This window comes from Podarcis bocagei (assembly GCF_964188305.1).
Source record: "Podarcis bocagei genome assembly, chromosome: 4".
Taxonomy (NCBI): Eukaryota; Metazoa; Chordata; class Lepidosauria; order Squamata; family Lacertidae; genus Podarcis; species Podarcis bocagei.
In genome coordinates this window covers 72,200,715-72,223,739 of record NC_138128.1, presented here as the reverse complement: position 1 = coordinate 72,223,739, position 23,025 = coordinate 72,200,715, and the positions used below count along the sequence as shown (strand labels likewise).

Here is a 23,025-nt window from a genome sequence, read left to right as displayed (position 1 = left end):
TTCAGTGTATGTTTCTAACTTTGTATTTGAAAACTTAATAAAATATTTATTAAAAAAAAGAGAGAGAAAATCCTTTCGCTTTTCTGGGGCGCAGGGAAGTCTCAGAGCCGGAGGTTAGGGAAGGGACCCCCTTTGCTCAGCCCTCTTCTCCCGTCTTAGATTTGCATGGGGGTCCCCGCCCGAGCTTGCCTGGCCACCGGGCCACACAAGGGCTAGCCGCGCAGCTGTCCTCCGCGGCTGCGGAGCGGCCCTGCGCCGGTGCCCAGCCCCTCTGGGCGCCCGCTGCGCTGCCAATGACAAGCGGGCGACGTCGCGGGCGGGGAAGGCGTCGCTTTCTTTCCCGATCCTTCATCCTCCCAGTCTTCCAGCCCTTTTTTGGGTTGGAAGCTTGTCTCGTTCACCCTTCTCCTTTCTTCATCCTGCGCGCAATTTTCCTCCCTCGTCTCCCTCCCCATTTCTCCTTCTTCCTTCCTTCCTGACTGGCGGGCTCTGGCTCTGGCTCTGGCTCGGGCTTTGGCTCGGGCTCGGGCTTTGGCTCGGGCTCGGGCAGCCACAGCGTCGGCGGTGTTGGCGATCGGCGGCGCGGGGGGATGGCCCTCCCAGGGGAGCCGGCGCTGCTCAATGGGGTTGCCAAGGAGACAGGTCGGCCGCCCCCCTCCCCCGGCCCGGCGCCCCCCGCCGCGCCGGTGCCCTATAAAAGCCGCGGACGCGCCAAGCGTCGACAGGCAGAGCCAGCGCGGCGGCGGCGCTCTGCTGGAGGGGCGCTCGAGATTATTGGGGGGGCTGAGCCCCCCCAAACGAATTTTTGAGGGGGCTCGGGCCCCCTCAAGCCCCATGGAGTCGGCGCCTATGTCCCTCGCAACGATGGAAGTTGTAGTCCAAAAACAGCTGGAGTCCCAAATTTGAGGAAACCTTAGTCTAGACTTTCTCCAGTGTCGGTGATTATTATTATTTATTATTTCCACAGAACTAGCCCTGTTAATTCCCCTGCAGCAGCAGCAGCAACAACAAACCAGCTCAGTAAAGTGTTTGGAGGCACCTAAGGCTTTGCCTACTCAGAAGTAACTCAACGGGGGTTACTCCCAGTGAAGCGGCGTTAAAGGTGTCAAAGGTGCCCCAAATCAAATTTGCTGAAGAAAAAACGGAGGGGCGGGGAGAACTGCGAGGGGGCGGGACGTTGTTTCTTCACTACGGGGCATGCGCAGTGCGGGGCCGAGCCCGGCGCGGCGTGGGGAGGATGATGAAACTCGGAGGAGCGCAGGGAGGGGAGAGGCCGGGCGCCTGCGCAGTGCGGGGGAAGCGGCTGGGAGGGCGTGCCGTCGGCTAATAAGAGGCCGCCTCGAGGGAGGAGGAGCAGCGAGCAGCTCTCCTTTTGCTGTCGGTCGGGCGAGCCGGTAGGGCGCAGCATGGCCAGCTACAGCGTGGAGGAGCGGGGCTGCCCCAACAGCCTCGGCTACAGGCTGTTCTTCAGTGAGTTCTCCCCCGGGGGAGCCGGGCGGGCTTAGTCGGGGGGGGGGGCTGCCGGAGAAGCCCGGTGCGCGGGGCGCCCGCGAGCGCGCAGGGCGGGAGATGAATGAAAGAGGGAGGCGAGCGCGCGCGCGCGCGTGCGTCTGTCTCCCTCGGGAGGGCATTTGTGGGGCAGACAGGCAGCCTAGGAAAAAGCCACAGCCGGGCTCCGTTTGTTCCTCGACGCCTTCTCCTCCGCTTCTGGAATCGTGTCGTGTAATTGCTTTGATAGACGGCGAGGCTCGATCCAGGATCCTTTCCACGGCGCTCTGCTTTTTTGAAAAAGTTGCCATTGCAATGTCCAACTTGGCGGCGCAGTCAGGGAGCGGGTTTAATTTGGAAGCGAGTTTGCGTTTTGCGCCCTTGCAAGCGGCTGGTTATCTGGGACAGAGGCGCTAACGCGGGGCCCTCCCTCGCAGGGTTGTTGTGAGGCTCGTGCAGTGCCGGAGCGTGCGCCAAGGGGTTTGCGGACGCTGCTGCAGTTTCCCCTCGTGGGTAGCCTGGTGCCAGCCCGCTGTGTCAGCGTGAAACGGGCCTGTCCAGAGAGCTTTTATATAGCTCTGCAGGGATTTTTCACAAGAGAGAAGGGGAAGGGATCCCAAATGCACCAGCACTGCCGTCATGCTGCCATGGGAGTTTCCCTGCTTCTCCAAGGCCTAATATTTGGGGTGGGGTGGAGGATTAGGCTTGGCGCATGGGTGTGTGTTCCTGCAATCCCAGTCACCCTTAAATCTAGGGCTGGGACGGGGAATTGGGGTTGGGTGCATCACCTGAATTCAGTGCCCCTCCAAACTCTTGTATACAAACACACCTGTCTTCCCATGTGGACTTTCAGGGATGGCTGCTCCAGCCATGAAATCACAACCTGTAATGCTATTATTATAGAATGGCAGTTGAGATTTCCCCACTTTTGTGATTCTTTGCTAAGCCCCAGTTACCAACCCTCACTTTTGACTCCAGAAGGATGCAGTACAGAAAATAGAACAACAAATACATGGAACGCAGCATACAATACATTTAGCTGTGTGAGAAGAGTACTTTTGAAAGCATTTAGCTATTCTGAAGGAGGAGAGAAGATGGGGGAAGGGAAGCAATTGGAAGGAAATGAAAGTGCGAGATACAGCTGCCCTTGGACGCTGTGACAGAGAACTTGATATATGGAGAAAGAGAAAGTCCTTGCCCAAGGTACTAGAATGGGACTGATGCTGTCATAAAAGTTGTGTGTGTGGTGAGGTTTAGGATGACTGATCATGGCGTTAACTGTCCATGTAATGCCCTATTAAGTGGCTATGGCCTAGTTTGCATGTCACATTAACCATAGCTTGTTTTTAAACTATGGTGTAATGTTAACTGAGCAGCATGCGACTCAGACATTCCTAAGGCAGTCCTTTCTTGCTGCTGTGCCACAAATGAAACAAGCTGGAGTCTGACTTGCTATGTCATCTGACCCAGGTGGTTTGGAGATTACAAAGGTAGCTCACCTGGCTCCATCTACCCTCACCTTTCAGAATAGTTAAGTGTACTTAAGTACTCTTTGTATATGCTCAGAGTTGCTTGCTGGCTTTCCACTGGCTGTTTTGAAATTTCTTGCCTTCCTTGGTGCCCCAATAACTGGCAGGTGAGCTCCTGGTGCGCTGTTCTCCTCTAACCCTCCCCCATTGAGCAAACAGCTGTTGGGTTTAAAGTCTGAACCAGACTGTCGGATATGGGCAGTGAAGGTGGCTGTAAAATGAAAAGCCTCCTGCAGTATAATCCTTTAAGGCGATTTTCATTTCTTCCTGGTAGTGCTCCACCTCAAAACAGCTTCAGTTTTTGCTGCACAAAGAAATGACGATTATCCAAAGTTTTCTTAACTGATGTTCCTGGTAAGCTGAAAAAGCTGAATCATAAAACAGGTCCACTGGAGTGAGAGACTGCCATGCTTTTTACTTGAGGCTCCTAAGTCCACACCCAGGCAATATCTTTATTAGGACTAATTAGAATACCAAAGCAGGGCACCAGCCATTTAAAAAGAGGCATTGATGGGAGCAATGTGTGCAGACACTGAGACAAGGTGTGCTAGATCCCATGCCTTGACTGGAGATTCCTTTTTAAGGTAATGCTCCAAGATGCATACTCTTCTAGATTGAGAAATGCAACTTGCAGTTTGTTTCTGGCGACTGCTGGGAAAAACTTTTTCCTAAAGTGACTTAAGTACATGAAGGTATCTACCCTGCTGTCATCCATTGTAGTGGAAGCCTGGCTTGGCTTGCTGGCAGTTAACCTTGCCTGTTAATCCAGGAAAGCCATGAGTCCAAAATTAAATGAGCCTCTGAGTCCAGACATACCTCAGCTAATAAATTTGGACAGATGGATAAGTCCAGGTAGTGGAGGTGATTTTTCTCATCACAGGATACCAGGGAACTGGCCACCTTCGAGTCTTAGCAAGGGAGACTCCAGTGACTGAGTCAGAGTTCTTTCCAAGTCCTGTTGCCCAATGTCATTTGAACTAGAGGTCCTCTGCTTGCACAACATATTCTCTGCTGCTAAGCTGTGACCCTAAACCCACATGCAACTTACTAGGTCCTCTTTTCAGGAGTGTGGAATGCCAAAAGGGAGCAAGTTTTCCATGGCAATACAGTGGTACCTCGGGTTAAGTACTTAATTCATTCCAGAGGTCTGTTCTTAACCTGAAGCACCACTTTAGCTAATGGGGGCCTCCTGCTGCCGCTGCGCCACCAGAGCATGATTTCTGTTCTCATCCTGAAGCAAAGTTCTTAACCTGAAGTACTATTTCTGGGTTAGCGGAGTCTGTAACCTGAAGCATCTGTAATCTGAAGCGTATGTAACCCGAGGTACCACTGTACTTGTGTGTGGGTAAATATAGCAAATGTATGCATGGGGGCAATTATTTGGGTCTTTCCCACCCCCGCCAGCTCCCCCAATGAGAGGGAAAGATTCTGCTTGGGTGGAAAGGTGCAGGAAAAGGGTGCAGCGCACATGGCTGCAGTTCTCTCTCCCCTACCCAGTCCATGACACACACACATGCACTGTGTTGCTGTGTGTGATAATTTCCTTGGAGAAACGCCATGTAGGTGTGTAGGGGGGTCTAAAAGTAATGGGATTGTGACATCTACTGACATCTATCCAAGTACCCTTATCATTGTGCAATATGATGAATAGGAAATCATTTTGTCCATCTTTGGAGATATAAGCTAAACCATTTCAGGGCAACTTCATATCGGCCTCAGTTGTCATTTGATAAGGCTGGAGTCCACTTGCTTGTACAGGTTTTGCTGTTTCCAGAGGCTCCCGTAGTTTGCACTTCAGGGAGAACGCCTTCTGAGATACCTCGTAAAACTGAACGCACTATGCTGGAGCACAGAAGCAGCAGCAGAAAGGGCCCTGGGCTTGGCTACCTGGCTGTTGCAGGTCACAGTCTACAGGTATCTCTGACTACTGTGGAAGTGCCTTGGAGACTGCATAGGCTATCTGAAGCACTGCTGTTAGCGATGGGAGCTTTAAGCTGCACATGGATGGTGGGGGTAATCTGTGACGAACCACTATCACATTTAGTGCTGTCTTCTGAGAAACTAGGGCGGGTAGGAACTCGGCAGCACACTTGCTGCTGCAATGATTTCATTGGAACAAAACCCAATTGATAGGACTGTGCCAACTTGTCTTTGTTTATAGACATTCACATTCTTTAAACTTTCTATCCCTGGTACTTTGTCAGCTTTATTTTACTACTGCATGCATTAAAGATAATCAAAAACTTGGACATTTCCTTTGTTTTTCAGAAAACCATAAGGGACAGTACATTTCTCCGTTCCATGACATTCCGATACATCCAGATGCTCGCAAGGTAAGGCTCGCGGTCACACTGAGCAGAACTTCGTGGGGATTCACCCTGCAGACTGTATAAAGGTGACCCAGTCACACGATGTAGAGTTGCTTATTCTTAACAGGGGACAAGCTGTGTGTGTTCAAAGCAACTTCAACCTAATTTCTGGTCCGTGCTTGACAACTTAAGGTAACTGCCTTAGCTTTATTAACCAATGTTACTTAAGTAAAACTTGGCACGAAGGGCGGAGTAATCTTTAACATAGCATGTGCATGTAAATTAATTTTTGTTCTTAAGTTGGGGTGGAGGGGTGCAACTTTCCCTTTACTACCATTGTTCACTAGTCATAGAATCATAGAGTTGGAAGAGACCCCAAGGGCCATCGAGTCCAACCCCCTGCCAAGCAGGAAACACCATCAGAGCACTCCTGACATATGGTTGTCAAGCCTCTGCTTAAAGACCTCCAAAGAAGGAGACTCCACCACACACCTTGGCAGCAAATTCCACTGTTGAACAGCTCTTACTGTCAGGAAGTTCTTCCTAATGTTTAGGTGGAATCTTCTTTCTTGTAGTTTGGATCCATTGCTCCACGTCCGCTTCTCTGGAGCAGCAGAAAACAACCTTTCTCCCTCCTCTATGTGACATCCTTTTATATATTTGAACATGGCTATCATATCACCCCTTAACCTCCTCTTCTCCAGGCTAAACATGCCCAGCTCCCTTAGCCGTTCCTCATAAGGCATCGTTTCCAGGCCTTTGACCATTTTGGTTGCCCTCCTCTGGACACATTCCAGTTTGTCAGTGTCCTTCTTGAATTATGGTACCCAGAACTGGACACAGTACTCCAGGTGAGGTCTGACCAGAGCAGAATACAGTATACAGTCATTAGTGCCTGCTTCAGCCCAACGCTCACTTTTCTCTTTTCAGCTGTAGAACAGAGGTTCCTAAACTGGTCCACAGACCACCAGTGTGGTGTAGTGGTTAAGAGCGGTAGACTCGTAATCTGGGGAACCGGGTTCGCATCTCCACTCCTCCACATGCAGCTGCTGGGTGACCTTTGGCTAGTCACACTTCTTTGAAGTCTCTCAGCCCCACTCACCTCACAGAGTGTTTGTTGTGGGGGGAGGAAGGGAGAGGAGAATGTGAGCCGCTTTGAGACTCCTTCGGGTAGTGATAAAGCAGGATATCAAATCCAAACTACTCCTCTTCTTCTTCTTCTTCTTCTTCTTCTTCTTCTTCTTCTTCTTCTTCTTCTTCTTCACCAGTGGTCCACATGCTTCATTTAGGTGCTGTATGGTGTGTCTGTGAAAACACAGTTTAAAACAGCACAGTGCCTTACAATTGATACAACAGGCAGAAAAATTGCGAAGCGGTCTACTAAAAATCCTCAAAAGTTTTCAAGTGGTAAAAGCCACTCCACAAAAAAGCTTCCAACTGGCTGACTCTCCCAGCAGGAGGAAATACATAACTGTCTCATATTATTGGCATTTTCATGTTCTTAAAGGGAAGCTGGGGAAGCTGGTTCATTGCATTTTGTGTCCAACTTATACAGTGTGATGTTGCCAAAATGAAAATCCCTTGGCGCTGACTTCTTAGCTGTGTTAGGTTCCCCCAGAAGTTTTCTTTCTCATCCTTCTTTCCAGATTTTAGAAATTCAGTTTTTTTATATCCATGATAGTACTCTTCCCCATAAATTGTTTGATATTGAAGGGTTGTTATTATTCTTAGCAACCTATCTTAAACTTATATTTGTACACAATGGTCAGCTTCAAAATGTAACAATCTCAATCTGATAAATCAAGTTTTCGGGGCCTGGAAATGTACTTTTTGCCTACTCACCACATTCCTATTCCTTCTCTCCTCACATCTTCTGCTTTGGCAGTTATATCATGATTTGTTTTTGCCTCAGTTTTCTGTTGTATCTGAATTGGGAAACAATGGTTTGCAAGCAGGGATTGAACAAGCGCGTCAAAGTAGGGCTGAGCACTTCAGGCACAAGGAGTTTTATCAACCCAATAAACCATCATTTATTGGCTCAAGTGTTTTTTATAAATTTTTGTATTGCTGATACAAGGGAAAAAACCAGACAGAATAATATTGCAACAGTGGACAAAGACAAAAAGATCATGCTCTATAAATGTAATGCACCACTACATATATTATGGGCATTAAAGCAGATCAGGGTTGAATCAGGTCTTAACTATAGTTTTTTGGATCAAGAGCATTAAGTCTGAAATGGAACAATGTTTGTTTCACATTTTCTATAGCTTTTGTTGTTCCAGCACTTTTTTGTTTCCAAGTAGGCCTAGAGGCATAACTTGATGCAGTGAAATCTTCACATGTTGGCTTCTGGAAATACTGTAAAGTTAAATAGTGTTGTCTTATTTGGGCAGCCCAAACTGTCAGGTCATGAGACACATTTTAAAAAAATCATTACGATTCAAATTTTGGGCTATAAATATCAAAACTCCAGGTTGGCTAACCAAACAAGAGCAGCACATAAGCGTACCAAATTTTTAAAGCTCACTATTAAAGAAACCCACATTAGTTAGCAACAATCAGAGCAGCATTAACAAGAAAAACACTGTAAACTATTTTGCATGAATGACCCTGTGGTTTTTCTGTGTGTGTGTGTGCGCGCGCAACCAGCTTAGTTTATAAAACAGTAGAATGGAAATCTAATCTCGTTGACATTGCCTTAGAGTAAAAGCCAAGGTCTGAGGGGGCAAAAGGAATAGCAGGGTTGAAAACTAGAATTGAAAGGAGAACTTAAGTTTAAGTAGAATCTTGGCTAATTTTAGGCATGTACAAATCGGATAACTAATGGCCACTGTAAATGGTCTCTTGGGCACAATTTACCCCATGTGGCAAGCGATAACTCTTGCAACAGAAGGAATGGGATTTGGCTGTCACTTGAGGCATGGTATCCCTTGTCTACTATATTCCATCTTCAGTTATAAAGTCCTCAAATACAGCTGAAAACAACCCCGCAAATTCAGCCACCGCCATCAGTGGAGCAAGGAGTAGAGGCAGGGGCTTCATGTGGTTTTTTAAAAGAATCCACCTGTGGCAGCAGAACGGACTTTGTGTGCAGTGAGACGCTGCCTATTTGAATGTGCTATGCCCCTTGCTTATCTGTTTGAGACACAGGTATAAAAGTTAGTAAGAATAAGCAGACATTTTATTGTCCCAGAAGCTAAACAATACAATGCAGTACTGATTCTCAGACTTCGCTTCTCTTTGTTTTTATTGCAGGGATGGCTCTCCTCGTTATTCTCCTGGGTTCTCCACAGCTTCAGTAGCAGCCCAGATAGGGAGTCCAGTTTAGGGCAAAAGGTTACATTACCCAGTCTTGTCTACAGCTCTTGCTCCTAATCCTCGTATTCTTAAGATCTTGAGAGGATTGGAGAGGTTCTAAATTTATCAGCACCTGGGCTGCTGCCCTCGTCGTATTTTAAATGTATATGGCCTCGTTGTACCTTTCCGTGCTTGCCAGGGCATGGCAAACTGGAATGCTGCTTATGTTTATGTATGAAAAGGGTGAGGGGCTCTCTTTGCCTCAGGAAAATAGCTACAGAACTGTCTGGGCTTCTGTCATAAATATTTCCACTATTATTTTAATATACTTGCAGGCTGGTTTGTAATTTATATGGGCTGCATCCAGAGCAGTACTAGTGGCGTTTTGCTGATGCGGTTGCGCTTCTGTTTCCTTTCCTTTCCTTCCCCCCCCCCCCCCGCACTCCACAAAACCTTCCCCAAAGGGTCCTTCAAGCCTCTGGAGCTGATTTTGAGAGCTGCAGGGGACAGAAGGGGAAAGTTGTATTACGCTAGTACAAACCTCTTGTGTTAGGGGAACAGGAGCCTTGGATACTGCCTCAAGGCTCCATGGTGGTTCCAATCCACTTGACTCATGCCTGCATAATTTTTAGCACATTTAATTCTGTGTTCTTAAGAAGCTATTTTTCCTTCTGAAGGAAGAAGGGATGTCCCCTCCCACCTCGTTCTCAAAGTAGGCTGTTGATAAAATTGAAGCCAATTCACTCTTCGAACGGTGTTAGGAAACTGAAGTCTGATTAGATAATTTTCTGAGATATGAGCTAGGTATTTGTGGGCGTGATGTGTTTACCTAATAAAGGTTTTTAGTCCAGAATCCCACATACTTAAGAGTAACCTCCATTTTGCTTCTGAGTAGACCTGCATAGGATTTGCAGTGTGAGGTTCCTTTGCAGGTCTCAAAATGCCTGTCAGAATTCTAGCTTTAAAAAAGGCACATTTGAAATAATTGTTGTGAGAAGTGTCCCTGATACGTCATGCCAGCCAGGTTGCTCATTCCTGTATTGGATGGATAATCCTAAATGATGTTATCCTTTCTTCTGCCAGGGTGGATTTTGCTCTTCTGTGGCTGCTATGTAAATGCAGTTGATTAAAAAAAGAAAAGAAAATCTGGACATGTAAAATCTTAACCTGCCATTGAAAGCAAAATGCATTAGCATGATAGTGATCTTCAATCATTGAACTTTTGATTGTGTTCTTGCATCTGTGCAATAGTCTCTTGCGTAATGGTCTCCATTGAATATCAAGTTATACAACGAAATACCAGGTGGTTGGTCTTTTTTGCTTCCATTATGGATCAAAAGCGTCAAAAGACAAAATTGTCTCCCCCACTGATGAATGCATGAAAGCTGTATAGTTTTCACCCCATTCCTTTATTGCAGCACTTAGGGGGGGAAATTACTTGAATCCCGATGGCTTTGCTATTTTTACTTAAGATCTATTATCTAGACAGTTATAATTTTAATAAACAAAATTAAATGTTCAATTCTAGATTTACATGGATATGGTATATACCTCTGGTTTCTTATTCTTTTCAGGATGTGTTCAACATGGTTGTGGAAATACCTCGATGGACCAATGCTAAGATGGAGGTAATGGCATTCTATATTTGGAAAGCTGTAGTTCCTGGCTTGGTGGCTGCCTCTTCATTAAAATCAGCTTATCCGTGAAAGATAAAGCCATTCTGCGTCAGCCTCTCTGAAATTTGAAATTTCCTGATTAGTTAGTAGTAAAGAAATGGGCAGCTATTCTAAATCTGCAGGACTGTGCACACAATTCGTGAGCAAGCCCTATTGGACTTCTGAGTTTTCATGGTTGCTGTCAATTTGGATATTTAATTTACCGTATTTTTTTGCTCTATAGGACGCACCAGACGATAAGACGCACCTAGTTTTGGGGGGAGGAAAACAAGGGGAAAAAAGATTTTGGATCCCAGAAGCCAGAACAGCAAGAGGGATCTGGCTTCTGGGATACTGTGTGGCTGTTCTGGCTTCTGGGATAACGCGCCAAACCTCTTCAGGGCTGCGGGATGAAGGCTCCCCCTGCCCGGAAGAGGCTAAGGCAGAAGCCAGGACAGGCGCGTTGCTGAAGGGGCACTGCGCTGTTCTCGCTCTCTGCGCAGCACCTCTCCTGCGAAGGAGGCGCCCCTTCAAGCGAAGCTGGAGAAGGAACAAAAGAAGTCCCTTCCGGCTTCCAGGACAGGCGCCTCGCTGAAGGGGGAGGAGGAACAGAAGGGGCTCCGTTCCTCCTCCCGCTTTACTGAAGGGGCACTGCACAGCTCTACCTCTCTGCGCGGTGCCATTCACTCCATAAGCCGCACTCACATTTCCCCTTACTTTATAGGAGGAAAAAAGTGCGTCTTATGGAGCGAAAAATACGGTACTTTGAAAATGTGAATTGAAGCACCTTTAGGGAAAATACCGTCCTAAAATTGGATTGTTTGTACATTCTTCTGTTAATGCTAAACTTAAACTAATTCTGTTTCAGATTGCAACCAAAGATCCTCTAAACCCAATTAAGCAGGATGTGAAGAAAGGAAAACTACGTTATGTCGCTAATGTCTTTCCCCACAAGGGATACATCTGGAATTACGGTGCTATTCCACAGGTATTTGTCTAGCTTTCTTTATTTTCAGAGGTCTTTTAATTGCTGAGCATAAATGTTCATTAGGCTGCCCCAGGAAGTGCTATGTTTCCGTGCAAACATTTTAGCAAAGCAACATTATAGCAAGAGCAAAACACTAATGAGGAAGAACGTGTAACTATTGCATGGACAACGGGGTGGCAAAATCTCAGGAGAAAAGTCTATGTTGTAAACATGGAAGCTGATTGTGCTGCAACTGAATCAGTTGGCTTTGCAGATCACAATTCACATATCAGGGTCATCTTGAAAAGTACACAAGCAACCCCTCAATTTACGTAGGTGTTGCATTCCAACGCATTTAAATGAAATTGTGTATATTTGAAACACAATTGAAAAAGCTTGCAAACATCCCATTTCGAGGCCACTTCCAGGTTTGGCGCAATGTGAGCATGTGTGCACATATCGGACGTGCCTGAAATGGTCACTGCCTGTATTCAACCCTGAAAAATCCAGCACAAGTCACAGGGGATAGTGAATGCATATGACTAAGACTTTAGAAACATGGCATTACAGTGCACTAACCAGACTTCTTAAGAAGAAGAAGGTGAGAGTTTGCTATGGAAGCTGTGCTCTTATAGTTTTATCACTGTAATACTAACTCTTACATTTTGCTCTTTTCCCTACTTCAGCTAATTCAGTTCCAATACTTGCTTTCCAGCTAGCATCAGTCCCTCCCTTTGGTCAGTTTGTTGTGCCACACTGATCAATCCTGTGCCACACTGATCAATCCTCTTATTTCCTGTGGTACAGAGGCTACGACATACTGTCAGACACTTCCTCCTGCCCCAGTTGGCATTGTGGTTATGGTTCTTCCACCTTTTCTGAATTAGACTTCAGACCTGTCCTACTGAGTTCCCTCTGACCGCAGAACTACATAGACTGCCTCTGCCCAATCGTGTGTTCTTCTCTTCAATCATTTCGAAGATTTTTATTTTTATTTTTTAATCTTAAACATCTATTGAGGTAACTTCTACTTTCCAAATTGGCAGCATTTGTTCCAGCTAAACTTTAGATGGCCAGCATGAGGGATGCTATGGCATCATTATGTAAACTGTTCCGGAGCCCTGCCCTTGCCGGGGTTTTAATAACTCTGCTTCTGACCTGGAAGGAAGTTAGGTCAATTTCTATTAAAGCAGTCTGAATGGCAACTTCCCTCTGGCATGTGTTATCAACACATCCATATTTCTGTGTAAGGTAGCTAAATGCACGCACGTGGAAGTCTCTTCGACTTGAATTAATGCGAGTGTGTTCTGGTTAATGCAACAGATCTAACAGCAAGTTGAGGTTTCATAACTAGATCTAAAAAATTCCCTGCTCCTTTCATATGCAGGAAAATGCAGTGCTTTGTGGATTTGGTAAAGCGTCAAACAAATGGCCTAGATTCAGCTAGGCAAAGCAGACTCCTTCCTCTGATTCCTGAATTTTCTTGTAAGAAATATATCACAACCGCCAGCCATACTCTTGTTGCTGTCAGTGGACAAAGTTGGCTGCCTAAAGAGCATTTCAAGAGAAAATACTTTTTAAAAGACGTAAAACTGCAAATGCCGTATAAGCAGCCCATTAGCAAAGTAACTGTGTATGTGTGCCACATATAACCTCGTCTTCTTTTTAAAGACATGGGAAGACCCAGAGCATAAAGATGAAAATACCAGCTGCTGTGGAGATAATGATCCAATTGACGTTTGTGAAATTGGAAGCAAGGTAACGTGTTTTTTGAAGTTGTGGTGGTCTGTGTTTAGAGCTGTAAACTGTTGTTTCAATCTCTTTTTGTCCACATTGGTGAAACTTTACACCTGAATGTCTTGCTGAACTGGACTTTTCAGCTAGTTGCCCCGTTCAAACTTGGGCATTATAATTTTGCATCATGGCATGGTAAGGTTGCAATGAGTTTAAATCAGCAGTAGGTAACTTGTTCTGCATATACAACCGTACTGGAAATGTATTAAGGGCTTGTTAAAGTGTGTCTGTTTGCTTCAACTGATTTAATATAGTGTTCATAATGGATTCCAGAATGTATCTGTTTTGGTAGCAGAAACAGAGAGTCCTGTGGTACCATAAAATTGAATTATTGTGGCATCAGCTTAAATGGACTACAACTTACTTAGTCAGATGCAGGAAATGCTCTTCTCAGCTGGAACATATGCCTGCATTGCTACGCAGAGAAAAGTTTATAAAGAGTGGGGCTAAAATAAATGCCAAGGCTTACATTTCTACACGGTCTCTAAATACTATTTAATAGATGCCTATATAAGTTAGACTCATGCTGCAGTATTGTCTTAAAACCGTTACCCCTGAGTTAGCCCTTGAAAAAGTTTGATACAATTAATATCATGACATGTGAAACATCAGACTTTTTTATCTCCCATATTCTCAGTCTCTCTACAAACATCTGTAGTTATACCTTTAATCTGAAAATAAAAATATGAAAGATGAGCTCCTTGGGGAAACCTTACACCAACTCACAAATACCTTGGTTGCTGAGTGTTTGTCCCTGGTTTAGGCAAAATAAGTGGTTCAGGCCTATTTGCTGAGCAATCGGTGAGAGATGCTACAATATTTAACTGTTATGGTTTATTTGAATTGTTTTCTTTGGTCTTTCCATCTAATTAACGAGGAACATCTACTCAATCAGGTGTGCAGCAGAGGAGAAATAATTAAAGTGAAAGTGCTGGGTGTCCTGGCATTGATTGATGAATCTGAAACAGACTGGAAGGTCATTGCAATCAACACTGAAGACCCTGATGCTGCTAAATTGAACAGTAAGTAGCACTGAAGTGATCAGAACTTTCCTTCCTCTCCCTTCAAATGCCCAGCAAGGAAAGGTGAGATCTGTGTAGAGCACAGGTAATATGATGCTGTTTATGTCTCTAGAACAATGTATTCCTAGATCCATGGAATATGTAGCAGGTTGTTAACAAACCTTTAGCAGGACGCTAACATCACTACTGCACAAATCTCATGGATGGTAATAATGGTAATCCTACTTGCCTTGAAGGGACTGAACTCTTGAGTAAATCAAAGTTTTGTAGGTTCCACTTCATTTAGAAGAGGTGAAACTTATACTACTGGTTATAGCATGAGCAATAAATATTTGGACCAAATGTTGTTGTTTTCTAAGTTGCTTTAAGTTTCCTGGGGCAAAAAAAAAGACTAATAAATTTAGTAATAGTAATGAGAGTGTGTTAAGTGCCAGAAACAACAGTTGCTTTGTTTACAGAAGGAAGTGCTAGCATTGTATTGAGACTTTGCTATGTGGAGTTTATCTGTAGCTTGGAGACCCAGTTACAAAGAGCAGGAAGATTTCTCCCGTGGTGTAGTTGGAGTCTGTGCCTAGATGGAGCCTAAGGTGTGGTCAGAACTTCATAAGTCGGCATATTTTATGAGTCATGGATAGGAAAACTGCCAGGTCTCGGTGTTTACACAAGAAATAGTACCTTTATAAAACACCAGCCTAGTTTTGAATTATTCTTCACTGCATGCGATTTCCTCTCGACTTTCTACACACCAGTTAAGGCAATGGGTTGGTTGTTTTTTTAGTTTGGTGGGAGTTCTTAGATTCACCTCTTCCCTGTATAGGAGTGGATTTCTAGTGGGGTTGCCAACTTTGCCCTTGCAACAAGAGTCCACTGAGAAAGATAAGAATAATGCTGTGCTAAGTTGTAGATCTTGGCTGTGGTTCAGAAAAAAAAGTGCCCCGTGCAAAGTGATAGGTTCTATCTGTCTAGGTTCTTGTATCTGTTTGCAGGCTCTCGGCAAACCTTTAATCCACGTTAGAACAATTGCAACTAGGCAGGAAAATGGACATGGTGTCAGGGTTGAGGAGTAAAGCATGTTCTTGAATCTAAGGCATGTCCTTTTAGTGTCCTGTAACTAATACTCGTAACTGGGTTCTGAAGGCATGGTTCTTATTTTTATTTATAAGATATTAATGATGTCAGGACGTTGAAGCCTGGCTATTTAGAAGCGACGGTGGACTGGTTTAGAAGATACAAAGTACCTGACGGGAAGCCGGAAAACCAATTTGCATTCAATGGAGAATTTAAAGACAAGGTATGTTTGCATCTTGATGGATATCCGTCAATGTCCTTTTCGGTAATTGACAATATCATGGGGAGCCAGAGTTCCTCATGCTTCATTCTGTGGGGAAAGTAGCTCCTGATGAGTGCTTCATTTCCTTTAGCTGGAAGTTAAAAACCTATTAAACAGACAAATGTACATACAGTGGTACCTCGGGTTACATATGCTTCAGATTACATATGCTTCAGGTTAGACTCCGCTAACCCAGAAATAGTACCTCGGGTTAAGAACTTTGCTTCAGGATGAGAACAGAAATCGTGCTCCAGCGGCGCGGCAGCAGCAGGAGGCCCCATTAGCTAAAGTGGTGCTTCAGGTTAAGAACAGTTTCAAGTTAAGAACGGACCTCCAGAACGAATTAAGTACTTAACCCGAGGTACCACTGTATTCTGACATATGTTTGTTTACACACACACACACACACACACACACACACACACACACACACTTACTTGTAACAGCTCAGCCATTCTCTCATTGAGAGACATAGGCAAAGTGCTTTTAATTCCCCTTCTCATCTGTTAGGCTGTATATTTATTGCTTGATAAACCTTGACGGTTCATTTCTTGTTTTTCTCTTTTCACTGAAGACTCAACAAGCACATTTATTTATATTTCTCTGTCCTGCCACTTGGTTAGAGGTGAAGCTGCAGCATTTATCTTCTTCTTTTAACGTTTCTGTGTTCAAATCAATACACTGATAAGCAGTAGTGAGCAGTGGAATGGCTGAAGGAGTCAGTCAAAACCTCTGCTGCTGTTCATGCCAAGCTGGAAGAGCCCTTTGTCTGTGTCTTACTGTTGCAAAACTTTGGCTGGCCCTCCATCCTATGCCATTTCAGAGTACAGCCTTTGTTAAAAACTCGTTGCCATCCAGAAATGTGCCACTTCAACATTATTTTTTAAAAGGAGATGTATTGTTTCCATGTTCCTTGAGAATGCAGCACGTAATGAAATGGACAGATTAATACTAGAATGCCACTGACAAACTAGGATGGGACATAATGCAGGCTTGTGCTGTTATTGCCTAGATTTTCTCTTGACTAGGGAAGTATTTGTTGCACTAAACACAAGGCATTTGTTGCACTCAATAATTGCAGATATTGAGAAGAAGCACTGAACTTGCTCTGTTCTCTATTTCATAGGACTTTTCAATTAAGATTATCGGAGACACCCATGATTACTGGAAGGCTCTAGTAAATAACAAAACAGGTGGAGAAATTTGCTGGTAAGTTGCTACTCTTCTCCTTCCAGTCTTGGGCTTTTAAAGAGATGGAATTAAATGAGAGGGATGATCATATGGCTCGCCCGATGCCTAAAAACGTTACTGTTAGCACTTGCACTCGTAATGCAGGCATCATTTTGAAATATGTCAGGGTTAGGAATATATCTCAGTATTTTTATATTGAATAAATATGCAGGGAGCGAAAACGTGGCTACTTCTATAACTGAACTTTCTCTTCTAGCACAAATACATCTTTGCCAGACAGCCCTTGCCATTGTGATCAAACATCTGCGGGGGCTACTGTGGGAGAGGTAAGCAGATCTGTTTAATTTCTATGCCCAGGACATGCAAGGACACCGTTCTAATTTGCATGGCTGTGTGCATTTCATGCAAAGGTGGAAAAGCCGCCAAATGTGGCATTGACTGCAGAACTCGGCATCTTAGAAATCTTTCTGTTCAACTTATTTAAAAGAAGATGGCTGTCTGGGTGGGCAAAAAAAGTGCCTGGCAAAACCTGTCATGGTCCAAAGGTGGGTCTTTCCATGTCCCAAATATTTCATTTACCTATATCCTCATGAACAAGGGATGCACATTAAGCAGGCTTGCTTTATGCCTTCTACATGGTACAGAACTTGGGTGTTGTGTATATTTTATTTATTTAAAGCACAGCCTACACCCAGTTCTGAATGTTGTGCATCTTCTGCTCCTGGGATGGTGACTCCTATTGCACAGCCATCATTTTGAGAGAAGAGACTGTCTAATCTGAGTAGTGCAGCCTGTGCCTATTAGTGATTACCTGGATAATTATAAAAAATGCTAATACCATTTCCAGGTCCAACCCTACCGTATGTTTCAGTAATACCACTTCATTGACACCATGGGCAGAAATCTCCTCCTAAACCAATGTTTTGTAAATGATGGGAAGCCCTCATAAGAACGTCCATGCAAGTGCTAAGGAGAGGCATAGCTTCCTTCACTAGTCCTAAGGCTGTTCAGGCTGTATCAACTCCTGTTTTTTGTATTACTGTGCAAAGAGAGCACACTGTACTTCCACCCCCCTTCTCTTCTTCTTTTTTTTATAAATTTTTTATTGGTTTTTCACAATTTGTATAAACACAAACAATACACAATACAAACATACAAACACATAAACAAACATGTATAATTTCAAATCCTTTTTTCTTAAACCTTACTTTGCCGACTTATGCCGTAAATTTTATGCCGGTGGTCCACAACTGTTCCCAGTCATCAAACATAATGTTATGACCAATGTCTTGTGCCCACTTAATCATGGCTGATTTAACTGTTTCATCTTGTGTATTCCATTTCAGCAACAAGTTGTACATTCTTGACAAATTCTTAGTATTGGGTTCTAACAGTTCTGTTTCTAGTTTTGATTTCTCCACCTGGAAGCCAATTTTCCTGTCCTGTTTATAAACCTCCATTATTTGGTAATAATGGAGCCAATCTCGTACTTTAACCTTCAATTTCTCATAACTCTGTAATTTCAGTTTATCTCCCTCCTGTTCCAAAATTTCCACCCCCTTCTCTTCTTCTTCCTCCCCTTACAAATTCTACTCTTCCTCCTTTCCTTCTCTGCTCTTACGCAAGGAATGGAATGGGATGCTGCCTAGTGTAATGACCGAAAACTCATGGTCTGCAGCAACTGCAGAATGCCAGCTCCACATCAGAATGCCAGCACTTGGTTCTAGGACACATGAAAGGGTTATCTTTTTAGTCTGATTACAGTTCCTCAGATGTATAGTTTTACTGGGAGCATCAGAAGAGTTCTTGTTTTTCATCCAGAAGGGGAAATAACTGTATGGCATTTAAATTATTATAACAATTGCATTTATTTGCAAAATCTTATGTACTGATGTGAAAGAGAAACTGAATTTTTAAATTTAGCAGGAATCCTGGATTTAATGCTCTCCTCTTTTTCCCCCAGGCACCTGCCTGCGGACCTGCTGATCCAATACCACCAGAAGGTAACCTTAATTCAGAGTGAATTTGAGAAGTATGTGTATTTATGTTCTTGGAGAGTGGGAACCTTCCGTTAAGAGCTCTCCTTCTGCATCCTCACCTGCTTGGCACTGAACTTTACATTTAAACTACTACCCTATTAGAGCTAAATATTTTGTTTGCAAGACTTGGACCAGGGAAAGCCAACAATTCACTATTAGAGCTCCTGCATTCTTTATCATTTGTGTAGCACTTCTGACAAGGGCAGCTTATTACGCAGTGCCTTAGGTGAAACTGCACTAGCCAGGTTTCCTTCATTTGAAAGATCTGTTAATGCTTACAGGAGGTCTAACATCAATATTTGACAACCCTCACTTTATGACCCAGTTTCCCAGGAATTATATCCAGTGCAACTTTTCTCTTCACGTTCTGAGTTACCAGTAAATGTTGAAGGGCTGTCTTTCTAATATGCAAATGGTGCAGTATAAGCTCAAGACATAGTTCCAGGCGCAAAGCTTGCAGCGGCCCTTCTAGCCAAATGCCTGGTACCTGTCCACTTGCCAGTACAAAGGACACAGGCATTTGTTTGCCTGCTCTCTAGCTGCTTCTAAAACCTCTAGTTTTAAGAACAGAAGCCAGGATAAATTATATGGAAATTAGCGATGAATATTTTTTTTAAGCGTTTATTAATTTTCCAATAAAAAATCTAATTAACACATCAAATCAAATCCAATAAAAGTAAAAAAATAAAATAAAAAGTCCAATTGTCTTCCAATTTGTAATAATTTTTGTTTTGGCTTCCCACGCTCTGAATTCCGAAGCGCTTGAAATTAGCAATGAATAACCGGCGTGCATGAAGTTTGCTTCACATTTTGAAATACTGATTTGCAATGCCTTATAAAGAATGTTTTCCAAGTTACTTTATGATGCTAAAGTTTTTGTCTCCTTTTTCCATTTCTTTGCCTTTAAAACCCAGTGGACAGGTGGTACTTCTATGAGAAGTGACAGAAGCAGATGCTGCCGTAGTTGCTACCACAACACCAGGAAACACTTGTGCACAACTAGATGAGAAGCGGGAACTTCGATTTCAAGAGCAGTCCTGTTTTGAAACATGTAAAATAGTTTGATGATGTAACAGATTTTTGCATACCTACCAGTAACGTGTGCTTGGAATATATGCTCAAAATATATCAAGATCCTAGCATCGGAGCAGTTCTTGTGTAAAACACCAGCCTGACAGTCTTCAAAATCTACTTGCACATCATGGCAAATCACTGTTGCATAACCCAGTTGTGTGTAGATACCCCTTTCGTTGCTTATGAAGAATTTTTGCTGAAGCTCATTCTGAAGTCTTGTCTCCTTCATGTTCTTTTGAAATCTCATGCGATCATGAAGGGAGAAGCGTGCGTAATGGAAGATGGAGGGAAAAGTAAAAAAGAAGTGTTGGATTCTGTTTTAAAAACAGCAACATAATTGTGGAAGCCAGAGATGCCTCTCCCTGTCATTAACCTTACCAGCTTGAGATGAGGCGGAAGTACAACACTTTTCAAGCAATTCTTGTGTTAGCTATGGCTGGTTTGGTAGCTCTGATGACTAAGAGTAGTCTCCTAACCCTCTCATCTCGCAATAAATTATGGCCACAACTTCCTCACTGCAGTGCTTGGTAGTTAGAGCTGCCATTGACAGGTTGAAGGGGGGGATAATGACACCCACTACTTGCCATTTCCTAGTTGGTGGGCATGCTCCATGCCTCCTTGCCTGTCCCTTGTTCACTGCCCCCATCATCTATACTACACTGATGCAGATATGTCAGGAACATATCTTTCAGGTTGTGGCACTGGCAAAAACAGAGTAGACATGTAGGCCGGGAATTCTGCATAGCACTGCCTGGCTGCTGCCCCCCACTGGATCCTGTGGGGATTGGGGATGGGTAGCTTAGCAGCATTAATGCGGAGTGGAGTTTCTGGCCTGTGCACCTATGCTCTTAACACTGAATGTGCACAGGGTGGGAGTGGGGCTGCCATCATTCGGATGGCAGTTCTGGCAGGTTTACATGTACCACACAGGCCCCCAGCTAAGCTACATTTGTTGGCAGCAGTAGACTGGCATATTCTACTTGGTAGTAAAAAGGGTGATCTGGAAAGCTCCCTTAATGCAAAAATATAGTCAATACCAATACTAAAATGATACGTAGCTTTGAATGTCTTGTAATGAGAGTGAACGCTAAGTCTGAGCAGCAGGGCCATGCCAGACAGGCAATTGCCCCCATCCCTGCTTCTCTATGGTGGGAGCTGTAATTTGCTTGGTGTTGACTACTTTGGAGTGTCAGCCTTGCATTTTATACTAGAAGTGCCAGTTAGCCTGCACTGGGCCTTGGGCCCCTCATGCAGAACTTGAGGCTACTTTCTGATAGGAATGAATTTCTGGAAATGTGTGTCCATCAATGGCACTGGCACTGATTGTTCTATGCAGAACTTGAAATTCTTCAAAAGGATTTGCCACGCACTTCCTTGAGGTCATGTTTTGGTGTTAAAATGCAGCATGGCTTTTGTTCCATAAAAACTTCTGTTGAGGCCGTAGGTGCTTTCTGTTTTTGAAAGATCTGTTTCATTGATTTGGACAGAACACTATTCTGTTCCAAATAAAATGCTGTTTGTATAGTTCAGAATAAGAAAAAAAGGCTTCCCTCCTGGCAGCCGCATTGTAATGGCTATGGCATTATGGTACATGTCTTTTGTTGTACTGGAGACGGGATGAAAATTTCAGTAATGAGGTGAGGTTTGAAGACGATGGATTTTCTCACTGGGATCATTATGAATACTTGTATGGGAAAGCAGACAGTCCTCTTAGCAATGAACATTTTGAGCGCTTGACAGAGAATAAGCTCTTGAAGTCTCATAAAAGAATTCAAGCGATAAAGTACATTTCAAGTACTTTCCTTACCCTAATTTTTAAAGTATGCCTTGTTCTGGAACTCCTGGCTCCTACCATCTGTTCCTGGGCCTACTGTTCTGCCCTTCCATTGACTCCTGCGGGTGAATTTGTTTAACAACTACATTTTTGGTAGTGTAAGTTGCAATGGGGGCAGGACTGGGAAATGGAGTTGTGATGCAGCATAACCTGTTTTACCCCTCTCCCCACCCCTGACACACACAGCCTACGTAAGCAGGACTTAAACTGGCTGAAGAAAAGTAAATAGTGGTGTAGGGCAAGCTCAGTGGAGATGGAAGAGAAAGACACCACAGCCGTTTTTTCTTACAGAGCAGTAACTGGTTGAGGAACGGGAAGAGAGTAGGAATAAATGGGCATTTCTTCCCACAGAGGGATGTAGAAAGTTGACACCCCTCCAGGATTGGTATAAGGTGCTCTCACTTTCCACTAATTCATAAATGACCTAGAGTTGGGGTGAGTTGTGAGGCACTCCAAAGGATCTCTCAAAAGTGGGTGAGTGGGCATTAAACTGGGAAATGCAGTTCAAAATAATTCATACCCCACCCATCTGACTGGGTTGCTCCAGCCACTTTGGGCGACTTCCAGCATATATAAAAACATAGTAAAGCCTTCAAAAGCTTCCCTATACTGGGCTGCCTTCAGATCTTTCCCAAATGTTATGTAATTACTCATCTCCTTAACATATGATGGGAGGGCCTCCCACAGGGTGGGCACCACTAAGGCCCTCTGCCTAAGCAAATGTAGAGGGAGAGCTCATCCAAATCTTGTCCCGCCGTTTTCTCATGCGAAAGCCTACAGTTTAGTGTTGAATCAGAACAGTTAGCAATTGGGTTTTCTGCAGATAGCCGTTTGTCCCAATTTAGTACTAAAGAGCAGATTTGCCTGGGCTTGTGGGGGAAGCTGCAGGGCAAAGGCAAAACTGCTTGGACTCATGCTTTCTAGGCTTCAGACAAGCAAAAGTGTGGCCAAGCCCTGATACTGTTAAAGATCCAGTTTCGAGTGGAACTTGATAGTGAATATGAAAGAACAGCATTTGCTGTGTATGTGAAGGCTGGCGAGGCCTGAGACGCACAGTGCAGGATCATTGCAAAAAGCAAATGGATGGATGCTAGATAATCGACCAGGCCAAAAAAGAGAGAAAGCTTCAGATCTTTATTTTCTAATCGAATATTGAGTTTTCTCATGGAGAATCCACAGCCTTCCAAGACTGAAAGATTGAGGGAAACAACAGAAATTCACACAGCACATAAATCAAGCAATCCGCTACTGCAAGAGGTACCGATGGCCACCAAGTGGGAAGGCTTTAAAACAGGCTTAAAACTCACTGAGGATAAGCCTGTCAGTGGCCCCTAGCCACAGTGGCTGCGTCCAGCTTCGGAAACACCCAATGCTGGGGTGGGGGTCGCAAGTGGGCAAGACAGCTACTGCGCTCATGCCCTGCTCCCACCTGCGCGGCGACCGCAAGAGCAGCATGCCGCAATGGAAGGGTGACTGAGCTGCAGGGACCTTCC

At 44.2% G+C, this 23,025-nt stretch overlaps 1 protein-coding gene across 2 annotated transcripts; it reads left to right on the top strand.

The window, feature by feature from the left end:
* The first annotated feature begins 1,312 nt into the window (after positions 1-1,312).
* PPA1 (inorganic pyrophosphatase 1) lies at positions 1,313-19,904 on the top strand. Of its 2 annotated transcripts, XM_081189805.1 has the most exons (12): positions 1,313-1,470; positions 5,286-5,350; positions 8,585-8,665; positions 10,201-10,254; positions 11,150-11,269; positions 12,920-13,006; positions 13,938-14,064; positions 15,228-15,355; positions 16,521-16,603; positions 16,842-16,911; positions 18,549-18,588; positions 19,539-19,904. In XM_081189805.1, exons 1-12 carry the CDS (start codon positions 1,407-1,409, stop codon positions 19,565-19,567), a joined length of 948 nt encoding a protein of 315 aa, XP_081045931.1. In that variant the 5' UTR covers positions 1,313-1,406; the 3' UTR covers positions 19,568-19,904. The 2 variants fall into 2 exon arrangements, with proteins under 2 accessions (XP_081045931.1, XP_081045932.1); XM_081189806.1 differs by lacking the exon at positions 8,585-8,665 and having other exon boundaries at positions 1,314-1,470.
* The last annotated feature ends 3,121 nt before the right edge of the window (positions 19,905-23,025 follow it).